Source organism: Elephantulus edwardii, unplaced genomic scaffold (genome assembly GCF_000299155.1).
Source record: "Elephantulus edwardii isolate Elephantulus edwardi_28Jun2011 unplaced genomic scaffold, EleEdw1.0 scaffold00048, whole genome shotgun sequence".
Lineage (NCBI taxonomy): Eukaryota > Metazoa > Chordata > Mammalia > Macroscelidea > Macroscelididae > Elephantulus > Elephantulus edwardii.
Genome location: NW_006399798.1, coordinates 17,950,880 through 17,969,327, shown reverse-complemented (window position 1 = coordinate 17,969,327; position 18,448 = coordinate 17,950,880). Strand labels below are relative to the sequence as shown.

The 18,448-nt window shown below is 51.2% G+C and overlaps 2 protein-coding genes across 7 annotated transcripts in view; one reads left to right on the top strand and one right to left on the bottom strand.

Moving 5' to 3' along the window:
- PSMC5 (proteasome (prosome, macropain) 26S subunit, ATPase, 5) overlaps nt 1-2,670 on the top strand; it is a 9,142-nt gene extending 6,472 nt beyond the window's left edge. For 2 of the 4 annotated variants that reach the window (XM_006886288.1, XM_006886289.1), the window contains exons 3-12: nt 364-433; nt 677-774; nt 933-989; nt 1,069-1,299; nt 1,462-1,588; nt 1,673-1,863; nt 1,963-2,061; nt 2,146-2,256; nt 2,362-2,448; nt 2,560-2,670. In XM_006886288.1, coding sequence (XP_006886350.1) covers nt 364-433; nt 677-774; nt 933-989; nt 1,069-1,299; nt 1,462-1,588; nt 1,673-1,863; nt 1,963-2,061; nt 2,146-2,256; nt 2,362-2,448; nt 2,560-2,613 — 1,125 coding nt within the window. In that variant the 3' untranslated portion in view covers nt 2,614-2,670. The remainder of the gene's footprint in view (nt 1-363; nt 434-676; nt 775-932; nt 990-1,068; nt 1,300-1,461; nt 1,589-1,672; nt 1,864-1,962; nt 2,062-2,145; nt 2,257-2,361; nt 2,449-2,559) is intronic. The other 2 variants (XM_006886290.1, XM_006886291.1) reach the window with 1 other exon arrangement.
- Nucleotides 2,671-3,117: 447 nt separating this feature from the next.
- SMARCD2 (SWI/SNF related, matrix associated, actin dependent regulator of chromatin, subfamily d, member 2) lies at nt 3,118-12,339 on the bottom strand. Of its 3 annotated transcripts, XM_006886285.1 has the most exons (14): nt 12,189-12,244; nt 12,029-12,077; nt 7,719-7,903; nt 7,502-7,544; nt 7,262-7,384; nt 6,129-6,284; nt 5,167-5,262; nt 4,938-5,039; nt 4,675-4,836; nt 4,480-4,577; nt 4,173-4,308; nt 3,886-4,008; nt 3,672-3,773; nt 3,118-3,596 (listed from the first exon to the last, which is right to left on the bottom strand). In XM_006886285.1, the coding sequence occupies exons 1-14, from the start codon at nt 12,242-12,244 to the stop codon at nt 3,543-3,545; spliced, it is 1,485 nt and encodes a 494-aa protein (XP_006886347.1). In that variant the 3' UTR covers nt 3,118-3,542. The 3 variants fall into 3 exon arrangements, with proteins under 3 accessions (XP_006886347.1, XP_006886346.1, XP_006886348.1); XM_006886284.1 differs by having other exon boundaries at nt 12,029-12,339; XM_006886286.1 differs by lacking the exons at nt 12,029-12,077; nt 12,189-12,244 and adding an exon at nt 8,862-8,900 and having other exon boundaries at nt 3,543-3,596.
- Between the last annotated feature and the right edge of the window lie 6,109 nt (nt 12,340-18,448).

Genomic DNA, 18,448 nt, shown 5'->3' with positions numbered 1-18,448 from the left:
GGATGGGTGTGTCGGAGGCAATGAGATTGGCACAGGATAGAGCAGGGTTTAGGGCTGTTGTACATAGGGTCGCTATGAGTCGCAAACAACTCGACAGAACATAACAACAAGAAGCACGTCATCAATTTACAAGTGTGCGGCAATGTGTTAAAATAGTTGAAAAGGAAACAGAAGATGATATTACATACATTTGCAGTGAAACATCTATTTTCAGTGGGTTGGTCTAACTTTACCTAAGCTGTTTAAGTGGCAGCAGCCTGACTAGAACTTGGGCTTTTCTCATGCCCACCCGTGAAGGGTTTTGACCAGTATCCCACCACCTTCTGTCTTTGGGTGGTACACTTTGTCCCTTGTCTTCTACAGCTGATTGTGAATGACAAGAGCCAGAACCTCCGGAGGCTGCAGGCACAGAGGAATGAGTTAAATGCTAAAGGTGAGGGGGCAGGACAGAAGGCTCTGCATCTCCCTGCTTGAGGCTCCACAGAAGTGCTTGTGTTTCTATTGACATTGTTTGACGTGATTTTCTTTGAACAAGATTTGACGTGTGCATGATTTTCTTTCTAAAACTATTAAGTGCTTGGTTCATGTTTGCTAAATTGAGTTGTGAGAGAGGGGACAGGTTGGAAGAAGGTTCAGTCTGTGTTTTCACAAACTGCTGTCTGTGTTTCCTACCTAGTTCGACTCTTGCGAGAGGAGCTACAGCTGCTGCAGGAACAGGGCTCCTATGTGGGGGAAGTTGTCCGAGCGATGGATAAGAAGAAAGTGTTGGTTAAGGTGAAGCATAACAAGAACCACGTGCTTGTTATGTTCCTTGCCCCTCTGCATGTGGCTTTGCAAGGATAGTGCTTTTATTCTAGGACTCTGATGGGTTTTCCTGAAGGGAATTCGTGATTTGGTGACTGAAGGAAGGTTATAAACCCATTTTGTTTCAGGTACATCCTGAAGGCAAGTTTGTTGTAGATGTGGACAAGAACATTGACATCAATGATGTGAGTATCGCAGGAGGGGTGGGGTCAGGGTCAGCCCCCACCACACCACTTTCTAAAACTCCTTGCTCCCCTAACCTAGGTGACACCCAACTGCCGGGTGGCTCTAAGAAATGACAGCTACACCCTGCACAAGATCCTGCCTAACAAGGTGGATCCGCTAGTGTCTTTGATGATGGTGGAAAAAGTACCAGACTCGACCTATGAGATGATAGGTGGACTGGATAAGCAGATCAAGGAGATCAAGGAAGTTATTGAGCTGCCTGTTAAACATCCCGAGCTCTTTGAAGCCTTGGGTATTGCACAGCCCAAGGTAAGGAGCAGGACTTGCTTGTGAAATGAGTGTCTGGTTTAGCTCTGGAAGGGACGCTGCTTATTTGTGTCCTTAGTGTCCAGCATACAGCCAGCGCTCAGTGCCCACAGGATTGGAATGAAGGGCCAACTTTATGCCCTGAGTTCTGCTTTTTCTTTTCAGGGGGTACTGCTCTATGGGCCCCCCGGCACTGGCAAGACACTCTTGGCCCGAGCTGTGGCTCATCATACAGACTGCACCTTCATTCGTGTCTCTGGCTCTGAATTGGTACAGAAATTCATTGGGGAAGGTAACTGGCCAGAAACATGAGAAGTGGAAGTGGGGTGGCGACAGAGGTTGTCAGTTCCCTAATGCCAGCTTGCCCTCCACACAGGAGCAAGGATGGTGAGAGAGCTGTTCGTAATGGCACGTGAGCACGCACCCTCCATCATCTTCATGGATGAAATTGACTCCATTGGTTCCTCACGGCTGGAAGGTGGCTCTGGAGGGGACAGTGAAGTGCAGCGTACCATGTTAGAGCTACTCAACCAGCTAGATGGTTTTGAGGCCACTAAGAATATCAAGGTGATGTGGTGCCAGGCTCAGGGTGAGCCAGCAGGGGGGCCAGGCGACTGGCAGGCTGGGGATGAACTTGGTTGATGGCACCAACCCCTTTCCATCCAGGTCATCATGGCTACTAATAGGATTGATATCTTGGACTCCGCACTGCTTCGCCCTGGGCGTATTGACAGAAAAATTGAATTCCCACCACCCAATGAAGAGGTTTGTGACTGGTCATGCTGGGAGAGGCTCTGGCTCTAGATGTGGAAGGACGAGGCTCAGACCTCTCATCTCTCTGGTCTCTAGGCCCGGCTGGACATTTTGAAGATCCACTCTAGGAAAATGAATCTGACCCGGGGGATCAACCTGAGAAAAATTGCTGAACTCATGCCAGGAGCTTCGGGGGCTGAAGTGAAGGTAATTGGAAAATAGGAGGTAGAGCCTGGATGTGTGGGTTCAAGGGCCATGCTGGGGTAGGGAGGGAGGACAAGAGCCATGCCTCATCTTCCTTCCCCTGCCCAGGGTGTGTGCACAGAAGCTGGCATGTATGCCCTGCGAGAACGACGAGTCCATGTCACCCAAGAGGACTTCGAGATGGCAGTAGCCAAGGTACATGTCCCAGCCCTTCTCCCTTTGCTGGTGGGGCCTCTAAGGCAGTGGGCTTAGGCGTGCATTCACTCAGTTTAAAACAACGTGTGCTTGCATGCTCTCTCTCTCCAGGTCATGCAGAAGGATAGTGAAAAAAACATGTCCATCAAGAAGCTCTGGAAGTGAGGTGCACATTCTCTTTGACTACCCCAAATAAAACTCTGTGGTATAAGCTCTGTAGGACTTTTTAATGACCAGTTCTGGGCACCACTCTTACACAAAAGGATTTATTTTGAAATTTCCAAACTTGCCAGAAGTGGCACTTGACATACCCAATTCCATAGGGCAACAATCCTCTCCCTACCCTGACCTTGGTGGCCCCTTCATCATGCATATCCGACACTTTAGGCCATGCTAGAGAACTGGAGTGTCCCCTCCCTCTGCGAGGCATTACCTCCCTGGACCCAAGAAGCTGGGGAGACAGTCCTCTGGCACCCCAGGAGATGATGGCGGCTGGAGCCGCTTGCATAGATTGAGGAAAGAAAGGGAGGAGGCACCAAATAGGGCTCCCTGGAAAATCTCAACTTAACCCCTGTACAAAAAAAGTGGCTCCCGCATAGAAAAACCTGCTCCCAAAATAGTGCAAATACCCAAAGGAAAAGAAAGAAACAAAAAACAAACCAGCAGCAAGGCTGGGCTTGTAGGAATGGTGAAGAACTTTGGTTTAGGAAGGCTAGGAAGAGTCTGGGCTGGGCCCCCTTCCTTGCCCAGAGCCCCAAGAGGGAGTCTGTAAACATGCAAACCCAGCAGCCTTTGGTTCTGAAGTGTCTCAGTTACAAAGTCCCAGCACGACCTCCAGCAGTCCTACCTGGGCCTGCCTGCAGGGGACAGAGGAGGCATCTGTTATGAACCCAATTAAAGCCAATGCATAAAGTAAGTAATAAGGCTTTGGGGACCCAAGCAACAAGGAATCCTACCACTACATTTATGAAACTAAGTTGGGGATGGAGGGTGAGAGGAGACACCCTTCACCCCGTTCTTATCCTACATGTTGCTGGCCTCTTCCAGGCTGAGGCCGGGATGGCTCCAGAGCTAGGAAGGAAATGCTCCCTGAGTTAGGTCAGGCGAATTCCCAGCACCTGTTCCAGTTCCTGCCTGCGCTGCTGCACCTGGAAAGGGAAATGTGACAGTTGCAACCTCAGCTCCTCACAATCTGAGAGGAGAGAAAAGGGGCCGGGCCTCACCTTGGCAAAGATGTGCCTCCCTACTGCTTCCTGGGCCCATGGCTGGTGGTAGAAGGCAGCTCGTCTTTCCTCCTCAGGATTCCCAATTACATCAGTGATGATCTGCATGCAGAGAGAGGAAAGGCCATAGTGAACTGCCCACCCACAAGTCAGCCTGCCCCTGGAGCTGAGAGGAGCCTTCACCTGGACTTTAACCTGGGGAAGGAGTGCCCACCTTGAGATCCCGGCGCTGGGAACGGAGCCACTCCTGGATGAAGTCCTGGGGATCAGTGCTGAAGCTGAGCATGAAATCTCTCTGGGTCTTCAGCTGGTTGATAGACTCAATGGTCTCGTGGATCTGGAAGAGAGGATACTGGTGTCACACTGAGCCCCTCCCTCCCCCAGGGATCTATCCCAAGCTGAGTCCTACCCATCTATGAGGCACTAGTGTAGAGAACTGTCCAGCAGCCCGCTGCCCTCGCCTTGGGCCCCTAGAGGAAGTCGTGGAGGCAGACACTCCACCTTGACATCTAGGGAGGCAATCTCCTGCTGGTTGGTGGTTGAGGCCAAAAAATTGCTCATCTGGGCCTTCAGTGGGTCATCCACCTCCACGTCGATGTCATAGCAGGCAGTTTTCTTCTGGTCATTAGGGTCCACGCTGAGATAGGGAAGGGGGAGGCCAGGGCTGTAGTCATTCACCCACCTGGAGCCTGATCTCTGCTCAGGGCTGGGGAGCAAGCAGCTAAACCTGTTTGTCTCCAGCTTCCAATCAAGCCAGAGGTGATTCTCCTACAAGAGCTCTCTCTCACCCCTACTTCCATCAATTTACCTAATGACATGGTTGATGACGATGGGGTCTGGATGCTGTAGCAAGCCAGCCAGCTTCATGGGAATCTCAGAGAAGCGGAGTCGCCCACAGCTGAAGATCTGCAGAGTATCAAAGGCCAGAACACTCCAGGGTCAGTGAGCAGCAGGCTGAAGAGGGTGGGCTCTACAGCAGCAGGGAGAGGTGGTCTTGGCGCACCTGGCGGAAGTAGCGGTTGCAGTTGATAAACTCGCGCTCGTGCCCGTCCTGCAGCTGGTTGTGTTTGATGTAAAGCCACAAGGCCTGCATGATGGCAGCCCTCGTCTGTGTGTGCACTCCGAGCAGCCGTGCCAGTCGGGGGTCCAGCTTGTACTGGGGAGGCTGGGGTGGGACGGAGGAGAATCAGAAGAGGGGGTCCTTGACAATAGGAGCCGGCCCCCTTCCCCTGGATAAGACTCCGCCCAGACAATCCCCGGCATCACCTGATGATCCAGCATGAGCAGAAGGGTGCATTTGACATTGAGGTCTCCAGGCCGTTTCACCTGGAAGCCATCTGTCTCCTGGGTAGTGGGCATCCGGTGCCACTGACGGAGGAGGGAGTAAGTGTGAATAAGCATGGGGAGCAAGGCCACATCTGTCCACCCAACAGGTCCATTATCCGAGCTTCTATCCTCAGAGGCCCCTTTTCTCATACCTCGGGGCTGTACTCACCTCCACCAGGTGGTTGTCAGGCCCATACAGGTCCTTATCCAGCTCAATGACGAGGCTCTTAAAGAAGGAGGAAAACTTCCTTTTCTGTTTGCTAGGCTGGGAGTAGAAAGGGGCATGAGATGGGAGGCATTGCCCAATTCCCTCTTAAGCCCAAAGCTGTGCTAAGGCCAGAAAAGGAGGTGCATCTTTTCAGCCCTAAAATCAGGATACTTAGGATTGATTCCTTCAGGAAGACAGACTCGGAAAAAGACAGACTGGAGCCAAAGGGTTCTCCCCACAGCCACCGTCACTGGCAATAAGGGCTCTGCAAATTAAGAGTCCCCAGGTGGTATAAAACCATTTGGCTACTAAATGAAACATCAGATTCATCCGGCCTGATAATCTACTGAAAAATCAGCCCCTGAAGACTTCACAGCACAGTTTAACTGTGGCACACGCAAGTCTCCATCCCTCAAAATCAACATGATGTGCTGGTACTCCTTCGTCTACTGCCACCTCCAGGAAAGGGTGGTAATAGACATGCGAACCAGACAAGGCTTAACCTAAACAGCCCGCAGTGTTCTAGCTGGTTCTGACTCATATCAACCCTCTGTAAATACATTTTTACAGGAGGAGACTGCCCATCTTTATCTGGAGGAGCTGATGGTTTTGAAACACAGACCTTTTGGCTAGTAAAGCAATACGTTGTTACACTCTGCCACCACAATGCTTCAGATACCGCTTAAAAAAAACACCCACATAAAAACCTCAAACACTGCCATCCAGTCTGTTCCAACTCAGAATGACCTTCCACCAGGTTTCTGAGGATGTAACGCTTATCAGGAAGAGCCTGCCCGGCTTTCTTCCTACAGACATGGCTTAGAGCCAGCCTGGGCCTCTCCTGTGGTGCAACTTCTACGGCTGCTCAACTGTCTGGCTGAGTTCAGGCCACAAAAGTCATCTCTCCAGGCACCCCAACTCACATCATCCAGCAGTTTGCCCTCTACTCGGAGCTCCCAGGAAGCCACCTTATCGCCTGCTGGGGTTCCCCCCGGGGTCCCTGCAGTTCCTGAACCATCACCTTCAGCCTTGCTGGGACTGAAGGTGTTGGAAATATATATTCGAAGCTTCCGCTTTTGCTAAAAAAAAAAGAAAAAGAAAAAAAAAAGACCATCAGCCACAGGTGGACCACACTAAAAAAACAATGCTCCCCAGTCTCCCTGTATTCTCTCATTCAACAATCAGACTTGTGTTGATTATGGTGCAGCACTTCCCTGCGCCTGGGAAGTGAAGAAGCACCACCCAATACAAGCCCTGAAGGAGCTCACAATTATATGAGGACATGGTTACAGTACTGAGGATTCGGAATCAAGGGGGCGGTGGTACACCAGAAGTACAACAGGTTTCCACTAGATTTTTTTTTTTTAAATTTAGGTTGTTTATTTTTCATTTCAATGAACATCTACAGAGATTTTGGGATTCCATTCATTCATTGTTGCACCCTTCTCCCCGCACAAGCCCCTCCCCCCTCCTTTGCTCCTCTCCTTGAAAAGCAAAAGAAAAACTCCCTCATTGGTACACAACCCCTCCCCCCGCACCTCCCCAAACCCCACCCCCTACCCCAAAATTCCACTAGATATTTTGAGGTTCATATTTTAAGTGAAACTCAAACACTCCTCACGGTTCCCTAACATGCAGGCCTTCTGGAAAGCTTTCACCACCCTGGGGATTATTCTAGGTTATTAATACCTCTCTTTTAAAGGCAAAAAACCCACTGGAACGAACGATGCTTATTTATTCTCCAATCTAGTCAATTCGTTACTTTTGTTCACAACCAACCACTGGATGTACATTGTAAGTCCCAACTCAGCAAATACACACACATACATAAAAATATTTGAAACAAAAATCTCATAATACTTAACTTTACAACATGTGAAGTATTTTCTAGCATTTTGCATGTCATTTAAAGAATATGCTGGCCCCAACATTAAGCCAAGTTCCTCCCTTAGGAAATGAGTACTATCATGGAGTGTGAAGGATGCAGACCCTTGCTTGGCCCCCAGAAAGCAGTCTGGGGAAGGTGGGGGGTGGGAGGTGTCAGGGCTGCACGTACCGTCAGAGGCTTTTTGATGGCCTCCTGGATTTCCATCCGCTTGCGTGCAATGGTCTGGTCCAGCTTTCGCTCAAAGGCCAAGAGATCCATGTAGGCCTGAGACTCGGGAACAAGCTCTCGAATCTTGAGGAGAAGGGATACGTCAGCAACAGCTTGGCCCCCTCCTCTTCGAGCTCAGGGCCAGGGAGAAGGGGCCCCTCCACCCTCAGCCATCCGTCCAAGGTGCCCCAACACACTCACTCGCTGAGGTAGAACTTTATCTGCCATCTTCCTCCTCTTCAGCCTGGTAAGGCAAGAAACCCATTTAAGAAATCACTGCCCAAAGGACACCTGCATCCCTCCCATTCCACCCCTTCATCATCCAAGGCTCTCCCCCACCAAGGGAAATGAAATCCTCCGTCCTCAGGTCTTGGGGTTGAAGGAAACTCTCAGGGTGGGAGAGACAGGAAGGTCTTACCCCCGGCGCTGGGCAGGCATCGGGGGCTGGGGCTGGGGCACGAGCAGACGTTTTCGGAATGGGTCCATCATGGTGGGTGGCATACCAGGTCGAAGTGGAGCAGCTGTGCCAAATGGGGAGCCGGCAGGGGGTCCCACCTGCAAGCTGGCCATGGGCATCCGGCTCCCTGGGGTCATACCAGGCCGCTGGGAGAAGTGGCCCGGCGGGGGGATGTAGGTCAGTGGCGGGGCCCACCGGGGCCTGAAGCCCGTTCCCTCCATCCCCTCAGCAGGCTGGCCCCGGGTAGCACACTGCAGCGCCCAGGGGTGGAGTACCAGGAAAGAGACAAAGGGGAGCAGGCGCCTAAAAGCAGAAGTGTAAACCACACCTGGCCCGCCCCCTCCTGCCCTGGCAGTCATGCCAGCTAATGAGGTGAGTGCAGGGCTGCCAGAGCCCAAGTGGGAGGAGAATCCTGCCTGCCAGAGGGGCCTGGGGAGCTGCTCGAGTTCCCTCTCCGCCTCAGCACCTCACTCTCTGAGATACTCTAGGCCCTCAAATGGCCTCCTGGGAAACGCCATACAACTTCCCCAACTGGAAGAGGGCGAAGCTGAGGACAGCAAGGCAAGGGGTGATACCCAAGGGCAAGGATAAAAGATGTGGTGTGACGGAGGAAGCGGACAGCTTGCTAAGGCCTGAGACGCAGGGCAGAGCCTCCCTGCACTGAGGCCAGGGCCGTCCGGGGGGGTGACAAGCCCACAGCTGCAGCACCCTGGGGAGCAAGCTGTTGACAGGATGGTGTAGAGTATGTCCCAACCACTAGCATCCACAGGCCTTCTGGTCTCCACAAATCAGAGTGTGGCCCTTCCCTCAATACAGAGCTGGACCCTTCTCTTATCTCCCTACTGCTCCAGTCCCTACTCCCAGAAGACCCCAAAAGAGAAGCTGCTGCTCCTGAGTGACCGCTGGTAGGGAGAACAGCTGGCACCTGGACTGTGCCCGCAGGCTGGGCACCACCTGGAAGTCCTTGCTGGCCCTGGCTCAAGGGAAACTTCGCAATCTCAAAGTAGAGAACACGGAGAAGGCTGTCTGAAGCAAGGATCAGGAAGTCAGCAGAAGGAATTCAGGTGACAGGTGGCTTCCTCAGGATGCTAGAGGGTTTCCCACCTGAGTCTCAGGTCCTCAACATTTCTGTGGAGCCCATCTGGGTGTCCCCTCCGCCCAGCCCCCTTCCCGGGGCTGCTGCCTGCGAGGCCTGTTTGGCAGCTCTGCCTTGCACATGCTGTCCCTGGCAGCTTCGCAGGGCTGGCCCCAGGGCCCAGATTATGCAATGAGTACAACTAGCCAGCCAGCAGAGCCAGGCTGGGTGGGGATAAGCACCATTCAAAAGGACGCCCTTCTGGCCCCTTGGAGAGGACCATCTTCCTGCACCTCTTTATCTAGCCCTAACCCCATGTGTCAACCCCAAAGGAGCAGTCTTGTCTTGACCAGAAGCAGAGATGGACAGAATCCTGAGTGTGAACCCACCCTGTAGCAGAGCTGAGTGAAGGCGCACGTTTGGGAAGGTGAGGAGTTAAATGCGGGGGGCTCTGAGGCCCTGGGCATCCTGCCACAGTCTCTCCACATCAAGAAGTTCATCCGAACTGTTGACAGGCAAAAGACAGCCTGTTTCTCCATGTGCATGAGCCACAGCCGTAGATTACAGAAAACAAATTCAGTTGTGGCCACAGCTATAAACCCAAGTCCCAAACCTTCCAGCTGAAGGAACAATCGAAGGAGCAGGTCCTGAGGTCCCCACCAAGCTACACAATAGGGTGTTCACAAAAGCTCTTCAGCACCACCCACCCCTCCTGCGCAGATGTTCAGGTAACAGAAAGTCCCAAGACAAGAGGCAGGGCCTCCAATGGGTTCCACCCAGACATCTGCTCTAGGCTTCCCAGGCTCAGATCCCCCAGCTCCCTGAGAGCCCAAGGGAAGGCTGCTTAACAGTTCTAGGAGTCCCAGCCTGACTCTGCCAAGCCCCATACCTGGGCTTCAAAGTACCACTCCTGCTTCAAAAAAACTACCCAGGAATTAAAACAAACCAAGCAAGAAGAAACCACTGAACGGCCCAGAACTCTCAGCTCTCCACCTTCCCAACTCTGCCTGCAGCTTGGCCAGGTAGGCTTGACTTAACCCCTTGAGCCGCAGAAACATGCAGTAACCACCCCTCTTTGGCCCCTCTTTCCACGCCGCAGTGGCAGGTGGCTGGGCCCGATGCTGTGGACCTGAAAATGTGGGGCTCAGGAGAGCACGTTCTTCATGCCGTGAGCCTGGGGACTTGATGTTCGCGGGGTCTGGGTCACAGCCTTGGTTAGAGAACACACTCCCCATGAGCAGAAGTGTTCTGAACTCTGTGCAGTGAACCAGCAGCCCCTGGTGTGGCTGTGAGTGTGCACGGTTCTGATTTTCTGAAGGCCCTCGCTGACTGGGATGCACAGGGAGAACAAGTGGTGGGTGGGTTCTTTCAGTGGACTCACTGACCCAGTCAGGCCCTCAAATCGCTTTTCTTGCAACTCCCCTCAGGGGTCCTGATGGATAGGGGCTCCGCTCGCGCCTCACTTGTCAAGTTGCTTCTCCTAGAAGCCATACAACCTCATTTGGAAACAGGGCAAGCAGAGCCTCCGTCCCCACCTCCCAAACTCGCTAAAGAAGTTGGGGTCTCTCTCCATATCCACAGGTGGGACAGAAAGCTCAGGAGGCAGGGGGTCAGTGCCATCTCCTAGTCTCCCACCACAAGCCCCAGGAGACATGAGCAACCAGCTGGCTTGGCTACAGTTCCAAAGACACTCCTCATAGAACTTTGTGGGATCGATTCTAGCCGGGGCTTCCCAAGGCCAGTTTCCCACAGGTGCTCGCCAAGGGAACTGGCAAGGCTTCTGCCCACTTCCGGTCTGAGACTGAAGGCCCAAAGGGAAACCCACTGTCCAGGTCGTAGCAAGGACGGTCCATGCAGAGGCCCCTCAGGGACACCTGGGCCATCCTAAGGGGAAGTGCCAGGCGGGAAAGATGGACTTCCGCTGGAACCCTGGGCCCATCCACACACCCTGACCTTTTGTATTCTTTTAGGGAAGGGATGAAGCCCAAGTAGGGTCCCTCTTCCCAGTTATATTCCTTTAGAAAGTGAGGGCTCCTGCACACACCCATGAGTCCCATTTCTGGGGTCTCTGCAGGGTGACCTGAAGCCAGTGCCGAACGTGGGGACACATGGTATGTGAGAACCTGGAGCTAAAGTAAAACTAAAGTGGATAAAAAGTTCAGATTTTGGGATCCGGCAGAGACCCCGAGGATCAAGCCTCTCTGCCTCTCAATGACCTTTCTCAGAGGAGTCGGGGCAAGTGGAGAGCTTTGAAGCGACTCCCCTGTCCCCCCTGTCCTCCCAGCCCTAGATCGCTGGGGCTCACTGCTCCTCCAGGCAGATCAACTGGTGGACACTATTTCAACAGGCACCAAGCCAAGAAGAAGGCCGGGATGGCCTGTCACGAGGCTGGGCTTCACTTCTTCCTCTGCCACCACCGTCTCTGGTCGAACCCAGGCCCACCCCCAGCCGTCCCTCCCCTTGCGCTGGCCTCTGCCTCCCATTTAGGCCGCCAGGCTCTTCTTCCTCCTTAGCAGCTGGGAGCCATCTCGGAACACATGGGCCAACAGGACAGGGCACGTTCCATTCCGCCAGATCCCGACTACAAACCAGGGCGGCGTGGGGTGCGACGGAGGCACGGAAACCCCAGCTTTTCAGCGGGGGCCCTGAGCCACCCATTTTTAGAAAACTTTCTCATGACTTCCCAGGAACCCCCCCACTCCAGGACCTACACTAGACTTCGGGACCCACACTTTCACTACCCACAACTCCGCCTTTCAGTGGCTTAGAATTCCAGCTTCACAGATCTGCCACCACCCCCAACCCCCCCAAACCAAGCCAAACCGGCAGCTTGGATTCAGACTCACATAAGCCAGAGCAGACTGTCCCTTACAGGTTATCAAACAAGTCTTCCGCGGAGCAGCTGGTGGGTTCGAACCCCCGACCTACAGGTCAGGAGCTGAGCACTTTAACATTACCGCCACGCAAAGCTCAACAGAACCCCCGGGCCGTCTCAACTGCGTCAAACCCTCCACTCCAGAAACCCGCTCAAGCTTTCCCCCAACTCCTGCACCACCCACCAGGACAAACTCTGGGGACCCCTGGTCCTGCCCTCCACATCTCCTCCGAGTTCCCTGTGCAAGGCCCAGGGGGCTCCCGCCCAGCGCCCTGCGCCGCTGCCCGGGCGCCTTTGCGGCTCCGCGAAGTGCCTCCTTACCTGGTACGGCGCTGCGGGGCCCGCGGGCCCCATGGGGCGGAAGGCGGCGGCCCCGGGGCCCCCGACGCCTCCAGGCGGCACTGGTCCCCTGAGCGCCGGTCCAGGCAGCATGCCGGGTCCCGCAGGGGGAGGCGGCGCCCCCAAGGCCGCGGCCACCGCGCCGCCGCCGGGGCTCAGCGGGGGCAGCGGGAACCCGCCCGCGCCACGACCCGACATCGCTCCGTCCCGTCCGGCGGGGTTGTGATCCGGACTCCGTGCTTCGCGCCGAGTCCACTCCGCACCCTGTCTTCCGTGCTCCGGGACTTTCTGATCTAAATTCCGGGTTCTGACAATCCGAATTCTGGGGGCTGTTGATCCTGGTTCCGGGATTTCCTACTCCAAGTTCTTGAGTTCGCTGACCCGGTTTGGGCTACGGTCGATCCCGATTCCGTTCCTACAGTGGAAAGTCCTTATCCGGGATCTGCTTCGCACCGGCCAGCCGCCCCCGGCCGCCTCAAGTTTGCCTGCTGAAGCCCAGCTTACCCAGAGGCTGCAACTATCCCTTGCTCCGCCCAACCCAGCCGTGAATTAGGCCCCGCCTGCATCTCCTAGCCCAATGTTAGGACACCTCCTCAAATCCCGCCCCTCGCGAGACCCGCCCCTAGAAAGCCCCGCCCCTAACCGCCGCCCATACAGCCCCGCCCACGCGCCGTGGGTCAGCCCTTCGCTGGAGGGGCGGGAGAGGAAGCCTCACCCGGAAACGAGGAGCTGGGTCAGAGGTCGAGGGTCACGTAGGGCTGCCTCCGTAACAGGGCTAGTTAATGCTTTAATCCCGATATCCGCGGCTCACTGAGATTTTAGGCCACGCTTCAAGTAAATCCTTTTGTCACATAGTCCATCTACATTCTCAGCATTAAGGGCCCGACGAAGAGCTGCTCTCTGGGCCAGGAGAACTACCGCCAACTTGACTTACAAAGCCCTTCCGGGCCAGCGATTCCAGACCCTCACCGGCTGTGCCGAGAGTTGGCTTAACCCAGTGCGGCGTTCCTGCACATTTTGAACCTGGCTCTGCTTCACGTGAAAGAAGCCCAGTACTTGACTTCACATGAAATTTTCCCTGATGAACAAAATTGACACTATGAGAAATGTCCCTGCAGTTAGGGTTCTCCAATATTTACAGTCCTTCGTTTCTCAGAGACCCCAGGTCTGGGGTCCTCTCTCCAGTACGGACCAGTGCTTCTGAAAGTACAAGACACCCGAGGCCTTCGTTAAAAAGGCTACACGTGGCTTCATGAGCTCTGGTGGTGCAGCAGTGAAGTGCTTGCAGCTGCCGACCGAAAGATGGGTGGTCAGAGAAGTCCGAAGGGAGACCTTGTGTTCTGCTCCAGTGGGAGCTCCTCTGGGGAGCAGTTCAGTTCTGGGCGATGGCATTGCCAAGAGTCAAACCCGACACGGTGGCATCTAACAACAAGGGCTAACCTGGGATCCAAAACATGCAGCATTCCCGACAGTTCCCGAGGCGACCGGTTGCTACACAGAATACACTTTAAATAAATAGCCAAGGTAAGTCTGGCTACTTGGCGGTAACAGCACCCCATTTCTGGTTTATAAAATAACCTGTCGCCATCAGGTTGCTTCCAACTTGACTTCTGAGGTTGTACATCCTTGTGGTGAGAGATTCCCCATCTTTCTCCTGAGGAGTGGCTGGTAGATGTTGTCAGGTGTTAACGAGTCAGGTACCTTATGAACAAAACCTGCATTATGTAGATGACACAACTTAGCTTGCTTTGAAGCTCTTTTTGAGACCCTATGAACAAAAGATCTGAACCCTGTGCCATCCTCACACTTCATGACACACAAGAGCCCATTGCAGCAGTCAGTGTGTCAGTCCACCTACCTGGTCGAGGGTCTTCCTCTCCTTCACCGACCCAAGACCTTTCCCAGCATCATGTCCTTCTCCAAGGAATAGCCCCTCCTACCAACATGCCCAAACATGCACTCTGGCTGCACCCTCTCCAGACTTATTTGTTTGTTCTTTTGGCTTTCCATGGGATGTTCAGTGCTCTTCTCCAACACCACAGCTCAAAGGCATCAATTCTTCTGTCATCCTTATTTATTGTCCAGCTCTCAGATGCATAGCAAGTGACTAAAAACGCTATGGCCTGAATCAGACACACCTTAGTCCTCAAACTGACAACATGACTCCTCAATAATTTGGAAAGGTCCCTAACTACAAATTTTCCCAGTGCAGTACATCCTCCTCATTTCCTGACTGCTGGTACCAAGGGTGTTAATTGTGGATCCAAGAAAGATGAAGCTGTTGACAGTTTCAAACTCTACTCCTTCCATCATGATGACATTGCCTATCAGTCCAGTGGTACGAATCTTTGTTTTCTTGACATTGAGATGCAATCCATACTGAAGGCTGCATTCCTTGCTCTTCTGCAACAAGAGCTTCAAATCTGCACTTTCAGCAAGCAAGGTGGTGTCATCTACATAACGCAGGTTACAGATGAGTCACACTCCTGATGCCACATTCCTCCTCATAGAGTCCAACTTCTCTAATAATTTGCTCAGCATTCAGATTAAATAGATATGGAGAGAGAATACAACCCTGACACATTCCCTTCTTAATTCTAGAACAGCATAAAATGCTGGTATAGTTGGGATCTACCAGCATCTGACACACCAGCTGTGCCACTGGTGTGTCAAAAACTGGTGGATGTTAACTGCAAATTTTTCAATTATAAGTCTAATTCTACACCACAGGGCACCTTTTTACATATTTTAAAAACCCCTTCAATGCTATCAAGCCAGAACTGACTCAGAGCTGATACTCCATTGGGGTTTCCCCCCCCTTTTTTTTAAGTTAATCTTAATGAAAGTTTACAGAGACTTAGGGTTTCCAGTCATTCATTGTGGCACTTTTCTCCCTACCCACTCCATCCCTCCATTGGGTTTTTGAGGGCTTTAAGTTAAATGAGATATTATCTTTTCCAGCCTAGCGTCAGAGCTCCGGTGGCCTAGAGGTAAGAAGCTGAGCTGCTATCCTGAAGGCAGGTGGTATGAACCCACCAGCTGTTCTGTGGGAGAAGGATATACAATCTCCTGTGTGAAAAACCCGCTTGAGGATCAGCAACAGGTTGGTTCCAACTCAGTGGTGCACAACAATAACAACAGCTGATGGATTCCAGAGAGATGTGACTTTTTTAGATTAACAGCACACCTACCTATGAATTACATCACCAAAGCCACCTTTTTAGAGGTTAGTTTAACTAATATGGACATTCTTGTATCTCATTTTAAAGAACTCTGATGGTGTAGTCCAGATCTAGCTAGGTGGACACTAAAAGGCTGTTTCTGTGGAAGAGAGGCAGGGCAGTCTGTTACCATTAAGATTTATAGCTGCAGGTCTTTCTCCATCTCTTTACTTCTGGAGATTGACCCATCTCAGAGAATCTCTAATAAATTATTGCTGCTTTCACCTTAAAAAAACAAAAGAATTATAGCCATGGAAACCTGTTGGAGGATGGATAATGAGTCTGAATTGACTCGTAGTTTAAATCTTCTAGTGATAAACCCTGCTATTGTTACTGCTTCCTTGCCTCCTCCTGGCCCTCTCAGAGCTGGTCCTTGAAAAGGAGTTTACCAGGCAATCTAGGGCCCAATTAAAACAAACCCGTTGCTACTGAGTCAGTTCCAACTTGCTCACCCTATCAGAGAGGGAATTGCCCATTGAGTTTCTAAGCCTGTGATCTTTTTTTTCTTCTTTTGAACATTTTCTTTTAAAAAAAAATTTTTTTTATATTTTGTGTGTGTGTGTGTGCGTGTGTACCGTCAAATCAGATCTGACTGGTACAGGAGGAGATTGTCCCTCCTTCCCCGGCAGAGCATCTGGTGGGTTCGAACCGTGTGCCTCTGGGATTGTAGTTGCAGTTCCTTGCCACTAGGCCACCAGAGCTCCCCTAAGCCTGTGATCTTTATGAAATTAAGCTGCCACATCTTTCTCTAGTGGAGAGGCTAGTGGGTTTGAACTAACTTCAAAGAGACGATTGACATAGTGACTGTAACAATGGGCTAAAGTGTATCAGAGATGATGGGGATGGCACAGGCTCAGCATGGTTCAGATCTGTTGTTCATATTATCACTAAGAGTCTTAATCGACTCTCCAGCACTTAACAACAACATCAGTACACTAGTGTGTATTTAAAAACAGATAAAACGTATTTCAGTACCTGTTATGCCCTTGCTGAAAACCCTCCCCAGCTCCTCATGCTCTTATGGAATGCACTCTCTGTCCCTTGACATACAACGCTCTGCAGGACCTGGCTCCTGGTTCCCTCTTTGGCCCTGTTTTAAATCTCAGTCATTGGCTTTTTTAAAAAAAAATTTTTTTTTCACTTATTTTTTGTTTTATTATTTTTTGTGTGTGTACAGTTGAATCAGATCCAACTGGTACCAGAGGAGATTTGCCCCTCCTTCTCCAGCAGAGCATCTGGTGGATTCAAACTTTATGTCTTTGGGATTGCAGTGCAGCTTCTTACCACTAGGCCACCAAAGCTCCCTAGTCATTGGCTTTTTAAGGGCCAGTGAGCAGATGGTCTCCCTGCAGTTTCTCAAGCTGCAAGCCCCTCCCTCCTCATAAGCTTCTGTCCCTAGCTCTTCCTAACTTTTCCACTCTCTCCCCTACTTCCTAACCAGTGAGCATCACAGTATGTAATTTCTTATTTGTTTCCTGACAAGGAGCTCTAGTGGCACAGTGGTTACATGTTCAGCTAGTAGCCAACAAGTTGGTCATTTCAACCTACCTGCTCCTCCAGGGGAGACAGATGTGGCAGTCAGTGTCTATGAAGCCACATGGGGAAGTTCTACTCTGTTCATAGTTCCCTCAGAAAATATTTAGGGACAAAGAAATGAGCTTCAGGTGCAGTAGGAAAAAATGATAAACCGTTAACATCAAGAATGGGTTAATTACGATGATGGAAATACTATCAAAGTATTAGGAAACTCTGATGGCTTAATAGTAGAGGGTTGCACTGCCAACCCAAATGCTGGGAGTTTAAATCTAGGCGTGCCACAGGAGAAAGATGGGCCATTTCCTCCTGTGCTGTTTACTATCTCTGAAAACCCACAGGAGTATCAGCTATGAGTTGGTTCCAACTCCATGGTACACAATAAAAACAACAACAATGAGGGAAAATTTGTGGTTCTAAGGCACGGCAGGGGTTAAGGAAGATTTCTTAGCAAGAATACATTTATTAAGCATTTAACACTTGCCTGCATATATTAGCTTTTACATCTTCACAATGTATATGAAGTAGGTACTATAAATGAGGTAAATACTATTTTTACCTCCCCAGTAAAATCTGTGAAAGTCAGAACCTGTGCAAAGTGGCAACCTGTTGGAGAAGGAAAATGAAAATATTTTCTTCTAAGAGAGGGAAGTGATGAGATTGTGCCCTGTCAAAGGTAGGAAACCTGCATGGCCTGGAAGAGCAAGGCAGTCCTGTTCTGTTCTCAGAGGGTTCACTGTATTTTGGAAATCAGACAGACAGACTTAGTAATTTGTCTACCCTCACCACAGTGTGCCTGCCTGCATTCAAATCTGGTTTCAGCTTGGCTCTGGAATCTACAGTCCAGGACTTCAACCACTACCTAATATTTATTGCCTCTTGTTTGTAGCTAAGTCTCTTATTACTTCGACATACATAGTGTTCAAGGTAGTGCCATCAGGAATCAGAAGTTGATGAGTTGTTGTTGTTAGGTGCCATCAAGTCGAATACAACTCAGAGCGATCCTGTGAACAACAGACCTGAACCCTGTCCTATCCTGTGCCGTCCTAGTAATCTCTGACACACTTGGGATTATTACTGTAGTCATTGTATCAGTCCATCTCATTGAAAGTCTTCCTCTCTTTCGCTGACCCTCCATCTTTCCAGGCATCATCCCTTTGCAAGGAATAGGCTTTCCTAGCAACATGTCCACAGTATGAGAAACTGGGTTTTGTCATCTTTGCCTCCAAGAAGCACTCCTGGCAGCACTTTCCCCAAGATATAGCTGTTCATTCTTTTGGCAGTCCATGGGATAGTCAGTGCTCTGCTCCAACACCACACTTCAAAGGCATCAATTCTTCTTCTGCCATCCTTATTCATTGTCTTGCTCTCAGATGCATAGCAGGTGACTGAAAAGTTCATGTCCTGAATCAGGTGCACCTTAGTCTGCAAGCTGTCATCTTTGCTCTTAAATATTTTGGAGAGGTCCTGATAGCAGATTTGCCCAATTCAGTACATCTCCTGACCTCCTGACTGCTAGTGCCAAGGGTAGGTACTGATTAATTCTGAAAATCTTTCCTAGAGCCCTTTGATTTTAAAAAGATACTATTATCAGTCAGCTAGTAGACAATTGGGCTCTGTTATTTTACCTCCAAATATTTCAAGATCT